General features: G+C 41.1%; 1 protein-coding gene across 1 annotated transcript; it reads left to right on the forward strand.

Annotated features, from left to right (window-relative positions):
* Positions 1 to 7,693: 7,693 nt before the first annotated feature.
* MSS51 (MSS51 mitochondrial translational activator) lies at positions 7,694 to 10,980 on the forward strand. The gene is given in 7 exon segments (XM_065894829.1): positions 7,694 to 7,899; positions 8,181 to 8,323; positions 9,142 to 9,279; positions 9,485 to 9,820; positions 9,823 to 10,048; positions 10,361 to 10,456; positions 10,761 to 10,980. Coding segments are annotated over 7 exon segments (1,365 nt in total).
* Positions 10,981 to 14,915: the final 3,935 nt, after the last annotated feature.

Consider the following 14,915-nt stretch of genomic DNA (forward strand, 5'->3'; position numbering starts at 1 on the left):
GTGTTTTAACAATAAGAAAAGAATACTGCACTTTCGTTCTTTGTCACAATCAAAATAAGTATAGAATTTTGCAAATTGAGCGAAATTTGCATATTGTTCAACATTTTATAATAATATAATTGTATAGCAACTTTAATTACATTTTTCAACAATAATTATAATGATACACATTATAAAGCATTAATTTAGGGACTTCCCTGGTGGTCCAGTGGTTAAGACTTCGCCTTCCAATGCATAGGGTGTGGGTTCGATCCCTGGTCAGGGAGTTAAGATCCCACATGCTTCGCGGCCCAAAAAATAACCAAAACATAAAACAGAAGCAGTACTGTAACAAATTCAATAAAGACTTTAAAAAAAAGCATTAATTTAAATTGAAGTATATATACATGCCTAATTCAAGGTAGCAAACAGAACTCAAATTGTTGATCATTACAGCTTCTGCTTGCTGTAATATTAACTTGCATCCCAGTCCATGAGCTGCCTTTACAGTTATTATGTACTGTATACCTTAAATATTCTCTTGATGTTATTGGTCTATGAAAACTATGCATCTCTAAATTAAAAGCTTAACTAATATATCAGGTAGCAGGAACTTCTTTAGTTCCTTAGGTCCATTACTAGGGTTATATAGTGTTTATGGGAATCATGGGTAAACATAAAATATCATTAGCAAATCAGAAGAATTAGGGTTAATGGCAAAAATTAAGAAGAAAATAAGAGGAAGGAATGGAACTCAAAAAAAGTGGTATACATGAAGAGTGGTAAAAATCACCCAGTGCCTCATAGATCCCTTCCTACTTTTTTTTTTTTTAATTTATTTTATTTATTTTTTGGCTGAGTTGGGTCTTTGTTGCTGTGCACGGGCTTTCTCTAGTTGCAGAGAGTGGGGGCTTCTCGTTGCGGTGCGTGGGCTTCTCATTGCGGTGGCTTCTCTTCTTGCGGAGCATGGGCTCTAGGCTCGCGGGCTCTAGAGCACAGGCTCAGTAGCTGTGGCTCACAGGCTTAGTTGCTCCGCAGCATGTGGGATCTTCCCAGACCAGGGCTTGAACCTGTGTCCCCTGCATTGGCAGGAGGATTCTTCACCACTGCACCACCAGGGAAGCCCCCTTTGTACTTGTTGAATAGGAGGCTCTTTCTAGTCTGTCTTCTAACTAGTTTCACAACGAACCATAGAAGTACTTTTAAAGGTTTTTTTTTTTAATGTAACTCATGATGAATGCAAATTGTGAAAAGTTCAGATCTTTCTAAATTGTACATTTAAATGTCTACCGGAACAGTAGTAATGATGGTGAAATGTAAACTATTCAATGTCAATTTTTTTCTATATATCATCTCCCTTTATATTCAAAGATGACACTTCTGAGTTAGAAAAGACAATCTGAGTTCTTTTACCTTTTGCAGTTCAGCCATTAACAAACCTCAAAACCTTTCAATTTTCTGCCAGTTAAATTTGAAATTGGCCTGAAACCTTTGCTTAAAATGAATTACCCCTATTTTATTCAGGATTTTTGCCTGTTGCAACTGATTTTCCTTTGTCCACAGCTATTCTACATAATGTTATGTAATGTTTTTTTGCATCCTTAACACTTTTCTTCCACCTTCCCTGCTTGTAGTTTGTGCTTTCTACAGTTTGGGGTTCCTTTGGAATCCATTCTCTGCGTCTGTTCATGCATAGATTTATTTGCCACGGTCCAGGACCTTATTGCAAGTGGTTCTGTTCCCCAATTTGCTGATGTTCACAGAGGCAGGTAAGTGACATAGCTGGGGCCACATATAAGCAGCGTCAGGTCGTAGAGTCATATAGGACCACTGCACTAACAACTCTGATAGGTTCTGGAGCTTGATAGCTCTAAGTGAAAAGGAGCTAGAAATGTGGAATTAAATTCCCTGGATCAGCATCCATTACAGGAAGGAATGAGATGTTTGAGTTCTTTTCTATTTTCTCTTCCTAGAAATAGTGTGTGTTTTTGGTCTTGCTTACTTTAATATTCCAGAAAATTTTATTCCTCTTTTAAAATAAACAGGTGGAATGCCCCTGATGACATTCACTCAGAAAGTGTCTTGCTCTCCTTTCAGGGAAATTGAATTTTACAAATTAATTCTGGACGTTTCCCCTCCAGTTGATTTCTTTCTGTACCATTAAATGACCATTTGTATTCTCCTTTTCTGGGTATCATATTTGTACTTAAACCTACATTGGTCACTGTTGAGTTGTGTTTGAGCAGTGTTTGTTATGTTAAAAAGGACTTGGGCCTTGGGAGAACTCATCCTGTGTCTAGATTGACATCTAGAACTCTAGGGGTTCCTGTTCCTCTGGGCTAGTGTTTACCTTTTCCAATCAAATACTGACTTCTGAACTAATCCCAAGGGCTTTTTCCTGACGCTGTGGACTGGGAGCAGAAATGCTGCCTTAATAAGAGAGGTCCAGGAAGCAGTAAGCTTCATCTTTCCTCAGCCTGCCTGGCCTTTGGTGAGTTTGGGAGTGTTGACAGAGTTCTGAGCCTTCCTGGCAGAGAAGGAAGGTCAGAAAGAAGTCCAAGGGCAGGGCGCCAGGTCCTTATTTGCCTCGTTAGGGAGAATTCAGTGTTGTCTCTCTGGTTGGCAGGGCATACCTAATCACAGAGACTCAGCATTTCAGCAGTTTGCAAAGGAAAGTGATATGAAGGGACAGCTGCAAATCAGCCACAACGTAGATCTGAGGAGATCAAGCATTTACTTCACTTGGAAGAAAGAGAGAAGGAAGGAAGCTGAGGGCTTAGCAGGGTAAGTTACTTTTCCATCAACTCCTCTGCTTGCTTAGTTTATAGTTGAGTAAAGTATTTATCACTCCAGGGAGTGTTAATCACTGATAAAGCAGCTGAATGTTGTCCTAATAGCAATGTTTCTAATGTGTTTCTCCTTTTCTTTTTCTCTTTCCTAACCCCTTTTGAGGATCCCCAATGATGAGCTTCACTCACCCTTCTCTTCCCTACCACCTAAAGACATTTTTTGTTTGCTGGTGAATTTGAGAAAATTAGATGGGCCTCACTGGTCTGGGATGGTGAGAAGATGACTATGATTTAGGTGAAATTTGAGGCTGTTGGTGGTAAGGAGGGGTGAATATGGGAGACCTAGGTGTGGGGATAAGCTAGCTAATATTTTAGAGAATTTAGAGATGAAGGATAAGAGTTTTTGTAGGCCATCCAGTTCATGTCTCCTCTCCTCTCCAGTCCTTGGTGTTGGTGTTCTCTCTCTTATATACTGGGAATAAATTAGACCCCAAGTCACTGCCTTTGTTTCTCTCAGGTCAACTCCCCACCCCCGAACTAGGAGGATACTAGGCCTCATTGCAGGAAAGTTAGAACTAGGGGGCCTGGGTACACAAACTCAGACATGAGCCTGATGATATATACAGATGCAAATGCAAAGACCTGGCTCCTCAATCCCGCCTTCTTACCTTCCTGCCAGAAAATTATCCATTTGTATCAGGAACCCACTGTAGACACAGAGGAAAATATGGCATCAGGGATTTCACCAACTTCATGCCTCCCCAAGCTGTGTGATCCCTTGACTTCCAGCCAGTTCAGCCAGTCTTCCAGTGGACTTAATCTTCCTTTGGAGGAAGACCTCTCATTGGAAAGGTGGATAAGTACCTTTCTGGTCTTAATTGGCTTCCATTGCAGAATAAAGGCCTTTGGTTGAATATCAGGAAGATATTTATTATTACTTCTGGAATTTAAGACTCGATTTATCTCAAAGATACTTTTCCTCCATACCTGTAAAGAAAAGATGAGTCCATTCTTTCAAGGTTTAAGAAGGTGGTGTCTTGCCAGAGGGGGCTGGGTAGATACAGCATATGAGTACTTATTCTAGAATTGCAGTGGTTCTGGGAATGTGATGAGAATGTTTGGTGATTAAAAGTGGAGGAAAGGGCTTCCCTGGTGGCACAGTGGTTAAGAATCCACCTGCCAGTGCAGGAGACACAGGTTTGAGCCCTGGTTCGGGGAGATCCCACATGATGCAGAGCAACTAAGCCCGTGTGTCACAACTACTAAGGCTGCACTGTAGTGCTCGCAAGCCACAACTACTGACGCCTGCATGCCTAGAGCCCGTGCTCCTCAACAAGAGAAGCCACTGCAATGGGAGGCCTGCGCACCGCAATGAAGAGTAGCCCCCACTCCCTGCAACTAGAGAAAGCCTGTGCGCAGCAACAAAGACCCAATGCAGCCAAAAATAAATAAATTAAAAAAAAAAAAAGTGGAGGGAAGAGCCAGGTCAGTTTTTGGAAATGGTGTCCTAACGTTTGAAGGCAATTCCATCTACCCTTTAGGAAAGAGAGACAACCCTTAAATCCTAAAATAATGTACTATCTTTAGGTCTAATTTCTTCTTTATTGGTGGGAATGTAGAAGATATGATACGCAGATGAACTTAGTTATCTCTGTTTTGTGGACTCTGAAACTGGCCGTTCATCTGTGGGATGAGGGGGGAGAATAGGGGTGGAATGAAAGGACAAGAAGAAAGAAACTACAAAGGAAAATCAAATTAGTTCCTCCATTAACCTGAGGACCGTGGTTTGCAAGAGCCATGTTGTAAGATAATGGATATTAGCTGGATGATTTGGGGAGGGTTTTTGTTTGATTGTTCTGCCACCTACATCTCAGCTGAATGATCATTCTGGAGTTTTTTCCTAACAGATCTAGTTCAGAAGGATTAAATGTCAGACCATTTTTGTAACAAAACACAATTCTTGATTTGAACTTTTACCTCATTCACAATAAAAACAACCACTGTTAGCATTATCCTCTTCATTTCCCTGTCCCTGGAGGCAGTTTATCTGGGGAATAAAACAATTTTTTAGCTTCAAAATCTCTATAGATACCTTTCTTCTTTTTTAAATTGAGGTGAAATTCACATAACATAAAATTAATCCTTTTAAAGTGAGCAATTAAATGACATTGAGTACATTCACATTGTTGTGCACCCACTACCTCTATCTAGTTCTAAAACATTTTCATCACACCCCCCACAAAGCCTATAACCATTAATCAGTTACTCCTCATTCCCCCTTCCACCCAGCCCTTGGCAACTACGGATCTGCTTTGTCTCTGAATTTACCTATTCTTGATATTTCATATAAATGGAATCATATAATGTGTTGTTTTGTGTCTGGCTTCTTTAACTTAGCATAATGTTTTTGAGGTTCATCCACGTTGTACCATGTATCAGTACATTTCTTTTTATGGCTGAATTTATATATATACACACACACACATATATATGTGTATATATGTCTCCCAATTTGTTCATTTATCTTTTGATAACCTTTAGTTTGTTTCTACCTTTTGGCTACTGTGAATAGTGCTGCTATAGACATTTGTGTATAAGCATTTGTTTGCATACCTGTTTTCAGTTATTTTGGATGTATACCTAAGAGTGAAATTGCTGGGTCATATGATAATTCTCTATTTAACTTTTTGCAGAGCTGCCATACTGTTTTGCACAGCAGCTGCACCATTTTACATTCCTACCATCAGTGCAGGAAGGTTCCGGTTTTTCTGCATCCTCACCAACACTTGTTGTTTTCTAGTTTTTTGATGATAGCCATCCTAATGGTAGTAAAGTGGTGTCCGTGGTTTTGATTTGCTTTTGATTAGTCGTGTTGAGTATCATGTGCTTCTTGGAAATTTGTATATTTTCTTTGGAGAAATGTCTATTCAAGTCTTTTGCCCATTTTGTAATTGGGCTGTTTGTTGTTGTTGAGTTTCAGGTGTTCTTTACATATTCAGGATATTAATCTCTTATCAGATATATGATTTACAAGTATTTTCTCCCATTCTATGGGTTGCCATTTCACTTTGTCCTTTGATGCACAAAAGTTTTAAAATTTTGATATAGTCCAGTTTATCTATTTTTTCTTTTATTGCTTGTGCTTTTGGTGTCGTATTCAAGAACTTGGCAAATCCAGTATCATGAAGCTTTTCCCCTGTGTTCTTCTAAGACTTTATAGTGGTTTTTTTTTTAACATGAAAGTTACCATTAAAAATTTTTTTTTTAATTAGTTAATTTATTTCTGGCTGTGTTGGGTCTTCGTTGCTGCACGCAGGCTTCAGTAGTTGTGGCTTATGGGCACTAGAGTGCAGGCTCAGTAGTTGTGGTGCACGGCCTTAGTTGCTCTGCGGCATGTGGGAGCTTCCCGGAGCAGGGATTGAGCCCGTGTCCCCTGCATTGGCAGGTGGATTCTTAACCACTGTGCCACCAGGGAAGCCCCTAAGACTTTATAGTTTTATCTCTTACACTTAGGTCTTTAGACTTAATAATCCAGCTCAAACCATTCTAGTTCCTTAGTTCCCAGAATTTTCCCATCTACATTTGTTATGGTCACACTCTTCTTTGTGTTTAGAGTTCCTGTTTCCCTATCTTTGTGTATTCACAGTATTGCCATATTTCATGGTCTGTTCCAACTGCTGCTTCATAAAGTCTGTCTGTAGCTCACCAACTGAGAGACTCTCTTCTTCTGATCTCCCATTAGTGCTCTAGTTTCACTTTTCTTGTAGGATTTATACACTGCCTTATATTATAGTTTATATCTAACATCTAAGACATATAGATGTTAAGTATGTTTTTTCACATTTGTTTCTGTTATAGTATTTTGCAAATGATTTTATCTGTTTATCAATAAATATTTATGTTTTATTTTTTCCAATATAGTCCCTTTTGTTTACTCAGCCCTCGTGGAAGGAATGGGAAAAGACAGGCCAGGGAAGGAGGACACCACAAGAGTTCTCTCTAGGTAGTGAGTGGGTGTGGGTTTAGTTCTACTTCAGAGCTCACCTTTTTAGAAAATTTTCCTAATAATGTGCATAACTTGGCATTGTAGTGCTAGTGCTCATTTGGTATTGCATTTGATTTCTACTTTTTGGTTTATTGCTTATAAATGTGATGATAGGTCTTTTAAAATGAATGTTTTCCTTCCCCAACTAGATTAGATTGACTGTTTCTCTAGTTAGATGGTAGTTTCGGACCACCAAAACTTTTTTTTTTTTTTTTTTTTTGCAGTACGCGGGTCTCTCACTGTTGTGGCCTCTCCCGTTGCGGAGCACAGGCTCCAGACGCACAGGCTCAGCGGCCATGGCTCACGGGCCCAGCCGCTCCGCGGCATGTGGGATTTTCCCGGACCGGGGCACGAATCCGTGTCCCCTGCATCGGCAGTTGGACTCTCAACCACTGCGCCACCAGGGAAGCCCAACCAAAACTTTTGTTGCTTTTTCCTCTAAGTTGATGTTTTAAAATACACGAATAGTATACGAATATATTCTTTGTATAAAAAGTCACACATTACAAACAAGTCTAAAGTTCCTTTTTATCGATCCAATTCCCATCCTAGTGCCTTCTCCCCTCCTCAGAGTTAATCACTGTTATCAATTTTATATGAGCCCTGCCAGACTTTTCTAGGCATCTATATTATATATAGAACTTCATGTATAATACATATATGTATAATTATAGTCACATAATTATTTCTCTTTTTCACAACTGCCTGTGGTGATCAATAATCTGTAGATATGAAATAAATCTTACTGATACCTGGGCCTGAGAGACTGGAATGACAAGTGAAAGGTCAAACATACGAAAAAGCATCATATGTGTCCAACTTACAAAATTCCATTCCATATCTGTTCTACGTATAGTCCCCAGGTATCACTGGACAGGCCATGGCTCCATGGTCCTGATGACGAAGGCACAAGAAACTCCCCTCATCAGTGGCTCCCGTGGTTGTGACCCCACCCACAGTTGTGACTCCTGTGCCTCTGAGCCTCTCAAAACCTGGCCCTAGCATTGATACACTTGGCTTCTTCTCCTTGGAGAATAATGTTCCTGGCCTATCCCAGCTGAACATGAAAAGCTATGAGGAATACAAGTGAGTGACTAGCTCTATGGAAGAGTGATATATTGTCACTGGTAGAAGTGATTCATAAGGTGGAGAGGGAGTATAGCTTGGGGAATATGGGGTATTTGCAATGAGGGATTTTCTCATCCTGACTTTTGCCAGTTTTATTACTATAGAAGAAATATAATTTGCTTAAAAGAGAAACAGTGGGAGTAGGAGAGGTGCAAATATATAGGAGGCAAGGTAAGAGTCATGAGAAATTTTGGAAGTGTTTTTCCTATTGCCACTCCTTCTTCATGCTGTTTCTGCAGGTTGGTGCTAGATGGGGATACTCCTGTATCAAGCTTTGGATATCGATCCCTTCAAGAAATGTTCCAGAAGATGGAGGACACATTCCGATTCTGTGCTCACTGTAAAGTACTCCCTAGTGGCCTTTCAAACTCCAGGGTCCTCTGGCAAGAGGTGATTAGTTGGGGGCTAATAGGGGAGACATCCGGAATGATCCTATTCTAAGACCTCATTGCAGGAGGAAAGTTCTGAGAATTTTCAGAATAACTTCAGGCTTGCTCCTCATTTTGTGTGATCTAGGCCACAGAGAAATTAGAAAAGGGTTGCTTATAAGGCTCCTGATTATTTTGGTATTATGGGGAGGTTAGACAGAGACCAGAGTATAATCATTTCTACCTCTCTCCTCTTTTTTTTTTTTTCTTTTTTTTTGCGTTACGCGGGCCTTTCACTGTTGTGGCCTCTACCATTGCGGAGCACAAGCTCCGGATGCGCAGGCTCAGCGGCCATGGCTCACGGGCCTAGCTGCTCCGCGGCATGTGTGATCTTCCTGGACCGGGGCACGAACCCGTGTCCCCTGCATTGGCAGGCGGACTCTTAACCACTGCGCCACCAGGGAAGCCCTACCTCTCTTCTCTTGAGCACTTAAGTGGTAAGACCGTATCTGTCTGGGGAGGTTGGGGTCAAGCCACACCTGTGATAACAGGGCAGCCACAAACTCCTGCTGTTTTTTTGTTTCTGTAAGGGATGTAAAAAGTTAGTTCTAGACAGAGGCTGAGGTGTCACTGTAACCCAAGAGAAAAATTACATTCCCACTCCCTCCTGCCTCCTGTGCCAAACATAGTCCCCAAATTTGCTGCAGCAGCTGTCATTCCTCTCCCTACTTTCCTCACCCGGTGATCTTTCTTCCCAGGTGCAGGAATATCAGTTCCCTTCCCCAGGAGTCCCCCATTCACCTTTGAGGTATAGGAACGTCTGTTTCTGGGCCTCATTCTCTCAGGTGCAGAAGTGTCTATTACTGTGGTCCAGAGTGCCAGAAGTCAGACTGGCCAGCACACAGGAGGGTTTGTCAAGAGCTGCGTCTTGTAGCTGTGGACCGTCTCATGGAATGGCCTCTGGTCACAGGTGGAGTGACAGTATTGGGGAATTTTGCCATAATGGTCATAGTTGATGGTACTTGGAGAAATATATGAAAGCATGTTGTTTTGAGGAAAAAATGAAGAACTGAGTGGGACAGGGCAGTCTTGGGGACAGGTTGGGAGAATGAACATGGAGGGAATATTGAAGCCAGGGAAGGATTAGGTCATTTCTTATTCCTTCTTTCCTGCAGGTGGTTTTGTCCTTCCCTCAGGACCTTGGTCTTGGCTGACTGAAGGCGCACAGGGCTGGGACACCTGGTTTTCTATGTGACGTTTACAGCTGGAGGCTACTCTGGATGCTATGCTTGGTAGTCAGGCCATGACCACCCTGTGGGCCAGTGTAGGATGGCCAAGGCCAGATCCAGATGTCCTGCAGGGCTCTTTGAAGCGGTTGCTGACAGATGCCCTGTCACGGCCCTTGACACTGGGCTTTGGGCTTCGGGCCTTGGGGATAAATGTTGGGAAGGTCGGGGGAAGCACAGTGCACATGGTTGGTGCTTCTCATGCAGAGACATTCCTCACTCACCCTGGGACTATGATGAACTTGGCTACGTGTTTCCTGGGCACCTTGGCCTCCATGTAATCATGGTGGGTGTAGATGTAGCTGCTGGCTTTTCACAGAGTGCCTCACCTTCACTCCTGGAACCTGGCACAGTTCAGCTTAGTAGCCATAGGGGCCTCTAACATGACTTCTGGGAGGAGCAAGTAGAGTCTGGGCAGATAGCCCATCCAGATTTGGTGGTGGCATTCCATCCAGGGTAAGAGTCATTTGTTTGGGGGAATACAGGGTCGGTCCTCTGGGAGTTTTCCATCCTGGCTCTTGTACCTTTGGAACCCCATTCATTTGGTCAGGTTAAGCGTAATATAATGAAGACCTTGGTTGATCATTAGCCATATGTGCTACACCTGGGTCCATAATTTTCCATTAAAGAATCTGGGGCGGGTGATGGTGGTAAATGAGCATTGGAGATGAGCAAGGTGAGGGGTGGACGCAGTCAAAGAAGTATGTTGGTTAGGGTCTACCTTAGCGTTTCCCCTTTCTATTCGCATCTCCATTTTTGTTCCATAGGTTTCCATGCTTCCCCGGACCTGATGGAGGCTTGGCTGCCCACCCTCTTGCTACTTCGTGATTATGAGATCCCTACAATGATTACTGTTTACAGGTTTTGACATCCTCCTATTTGTGATACCTCCCCAATTCACTCACACCTCTATGTAGATGAGCTCATTTCTCTCCCCCTTGCTCATCTTCTGCCTTCTGGTGAGGATTTTCTTCCTTCCCATGCTTGGCTTTCTCATCCCTTCAAAGTGCTATGCTAGTTAATTGAGTAGTTAGTCTAGACATTTGGGAGGGAGGGATAGCTGTTGCGTTAGTCCAGCCTTAGGTAATTTTTGGGATTGATGAGCAGTTCCTCTCCTATCTCTTTCATAATCAGCAGAGCAATTTTTCTTATCTGTCTCCCATAGCCAGCAGGAGTTGGCAGCCTCTTTGCAGATCTTGGTGGACCTGGATACACACATCACAGCCTGTGGAGCTAATCCTTTTGCGTCCCTCAAACCTGAACAGGTCTACTCCAACCCCAACAAGCAGCCAGTATACTGCAGTGCCTACTATATCATGTTTCTTGGAAGCTCCTGCCAGCTGGATAAGAGGCAATTGGAAGAGAAAGTAAATGGCAGGGTATAAATAGCTGAGCCAGATCCTGACTGGATGTCTAGAAAATGCAGAGATTGTAATGAAATTACCTGCTGATGCCAGATTATTGCCAACTTTCAAATCCACTATATCGTAAACTTAATTCATTTGTCCTGGTAGATTCTAAGCTGAATGGGAGATCCTGTATGATGTGACTCATTTCCAAGAGGTTAGCCACATGTAGCTTCTAGAGACAGGATTCTAGATTTAGTGTGTGGAGACAGGATTCTAGATTTAGTGTGTGGCAAAAGGCCCTTATATCAATCTTTGTAGAGCCTTAAGTTCCTAAGAGTTTCCTTCATGAGAAAGTTATATGTTTTGACTTTAACCGGATGGCCCCAAGGAGAAGAATGGCACCTTATTCTTCTGAAAAAGACTTTCTTCTTATACAGCAATTTGGGCTAAAAAATGCAGAAGTCTTAATGACTTGAAGTAGTGGAAAAATGAGGAAGTCAGAGAAGTGGTTGGGAACATGGGGGAGGTTGTGAGGATTGGCACACTGTTCTACTTCCTGGCTTTTTCAAGATACACGTCTCATTTTCCTATTTTCTCTTGGGGACTTCTAATTTTAGAGCAGCTTTTTGCCCTTGTGTTGTATTTTAGGTATCCCAGGGTGTATCAGGGTTACTTGAATACACTGGAGTTTGTTATCACCTGGTCTATACCACAATAAACTCAGTTTGGGGCTTCTTAAGTCACTTGTTTTATCTTATTTCCTATTCACTGCCAAGTGTTACTTGTCTACACAGAACATCTCAAGATTGGAGGTTTCTCTCTTGCCAAAGGAGTGATTAACATCAGCTCTCTGTTTGGGTCTGCCATTCTACCACACCCTGTCTGTTGTCATCCTTCTCTTATCACACTCTCAGGATTAGGATATTCCCTAGATATTCATTTCTACAACTTGCTGTGACCTCAGCCTCTCCACTTACATCCAGAATATATATATAGAACTCTTACAACTCGATAATAAAAGGACAAATAACTCAATTTAAAAGTGGGCAAATGATCTGAATAGATGTTTCTCCAAAGAAGATATACAAATGATCAATCAGCACATGAAAAGATGCTCAACATTGTTAGTCATCTGGAAATACAAATCAAAACCACAATGAAAGAAAGTGCTTCTTTTGCTAGGATGACAACAATAAAAAAGACAGATAATAACAAGTGTTAACGAGGATGTAGAGAAATTGCAGCCCTCATACACTGCTAGTTGGGATGTAAAATGGTGCAGCTATTTTGGAAAACAGTCTGGCAGTTTCTCAAGAAGTTAAACATTAAGTTACCATTTGATCCAGTTATTCTGCTCCTAGGTGTGTACTCATGAGAAATGAAAATATTTGTGCACAAATGTTCACAGCAGCATTATAAATAATAGCCAAAAGGTAAAAATAACCCAAGCGTCCATCAACTTGTGAATAGATAAACAAAATGTGGCATATACATATAATGAAATATTTGGCCATAGAAAAGAATGAAGTACTGATTCATGCTACAACATGGATGAACTTTGAAAATACGCTCATCCATGTTCATGTTAAGTGAAAATCCAGTCATAAAAGACCACATATTAAAAAAAAAAAAAAAAAGACCACATATTGTCTGAGTGCATTTATATAAAATGTCTAGAGTTGGCAAATCTATGGAGACAGAAAGTAGATGAGTGGCAGCATAGAGATGAGGATGGTGAGCATATTGGGGATGATGGCTAAAGTGTATGGGCTTTATTTTTGGGGTGATATAAATGTTCTAAAATTGTGATGGTACAACTCTGAATATATTAAAAACCATTGAATTGTACACTTTACATCAGTGAATTATATCTCAATAAAGCTGTTACCAAAAACAGTTTTTTAAATCAGAGTGTAAAAAATGAGAATATTTAAGTGCTTAACAGTGTCTAGCATATAGTATGTATTTAATAAATGGTAGCTATTATTGAATACATACCACTTTGAATATTCAGTAACATAAATAGATTGAACTTACTGAGCAAGATGGTTTGACAATGGAAAAACCAGTCAGAATGCCATTTTTGTGGTTCAGATGATGTAATGCATGTATCAGCTAAAGTGACCAATGGTAGTAATTAGGGAAAAGAAGAGGTCTAGCTATAACAAGGAAAGTAAACAGGTAGATAATATTTTGTAGCTAGAATGTGAAAGTAAAATCTATAGGGCTTAATTACTGATTGTTTTGGGTGAAATGTGATATATCTATCAGAGTCTAATCAGGAGACAGAAACCACACAGTAACAGGTGACACAAAAATTTCCAGCTTAGAGTGGTGGTGACAGTACATAAAAGTGCCTTAGCTTCATGCTAAATGCTGAGGATTCCAAATGGCTTTTACCCTTAGAGTGTTTACAGTTTAATAAAAGACTGATGTTAAGCAGGGGCAATATAATGAGTTACATTTTCTAAAGTCAGCATATGAATTGAAAAAGCTGTATTTTCAAAACTACATTGAAATTCCCTTAGGATAACACTCCATTGTGGATTCCAACATATCCTTATCTCAACAAGTCTATCAGAGCCAGTTATTTCCTCCACTATTGGAAACAGACCTCTGTTTATTTAGTTGATCACTGGATGAAATAATTGACTTGAGTCTGGGGGGCCCTGTTGTAGTCAACCAAGTATTTTGTTTGTTTGTTTGTTTTGTTTTTTTGTTTTTTTTTCTTGCGGTACGCGGGGCTCCGGACGTGCAGGCTTAGCAGCCATGGCTCACGGGCCCAGCCGCTCCGCGGCATGTGGGATCTTCCCGGACCGGGGCAAGAACCCGTGTCCCCTGCATCGGCAGGTGGACTCTCAACCACTGCGCTACCAGGGAAGCCCCCAAGTATTTACTGAACATTTTATTTCTAGACTCTAGAGATATCCCTGTTCTCAAGGAGTGTACATTCCGAGGGCAGCAGGGGGAGATGACAAACAGTAAATACAGAATCTTATATGCTTTTAAGTGCTACAAAGAAAATTAAATAGGGTAATTAGTGTGTATAACTGGTGGTGGTGTTAGTGACAGTGGGGCTACTAATGCTACAATGTTCAGGGAATACATAACTCTCTGAGGAGATGGATGACATTTGAGATGTAACATGCAATAGGGAACATTGCAAATAGGAGCAATAACAAGTGTAAAGATCCTGAGAATCTCTGGTGTGTTTGGTCACAAGCTTGGTATGTTTAGACAGAAGGCCATTTTGACCAGAGTTTGGTGCTTGAGAAGGAAGGTGAAGAGGGATGAGATCAGAGAGGTAGGCAGTAGCCAGATTATATGGGGCTTAATAGACCATGGCTAGGAGTTCGGATTTTATTCTGGTTCCAGTGGGAAGCTAGTGGAGGAGTTTAATCAAGGGAATTATATGACCAAATCCGTTATTTAGGAAGATTAGTCTAACTCAGAGTTTCTTAACCTCAGTACTACTGACATTTCAGGCTGAATAATTCTTTGTTGTAGGGGGATGTCCAGTGCATTGTAGAATGTTGAGTAACATCCGTGGCCTCTCCCCATTGATACTAGTAAAACCCTCCTCCCTAGTTGTGACAACCAAAAACGTCTCCAGACATTGCCAAATGTCCCTTTGGGGACAAAATTACTGCTCTGTCTGTACAAAACGTATGTGTATTTATTTTAATTATATATATATATGTGTGTGTATATATATATATATATATATTTTTTTTTTTTTTTTGCTGCCACACTGCTTGGCATGCAGAACTTCCCTGACCAGGGATTGAACCCACGCTCCCCTGCATTGGAAGCACAGTCTTAATCACTGAACCACCAGGGAAGTCCGGTATGTGTGTTTAAACACAGTGGAATATTCACATTAGGAGAAGCATAATGTCTCCTATTTTATGTGAACTCTGGAGCATATGATGACCTTCAGAGGTGTTTTGTTTATCCTAAGTTCATGTGGT

Source organism: Phocoena phocoena, chromosome 16 (genome assembly GCF_963924675.1).
Source record: "Phocoena phocoena chromosome 16, mPhoPho1.1, whole genome shotgun sequence".
Classification (NCBI taxonomy): domain Eukaryota; kingdom Metazoa; phylum Chordata; class Mammalia; order Artiodactyla; family Phocoenidae; genus Phocoena; species Phocoena phocoena.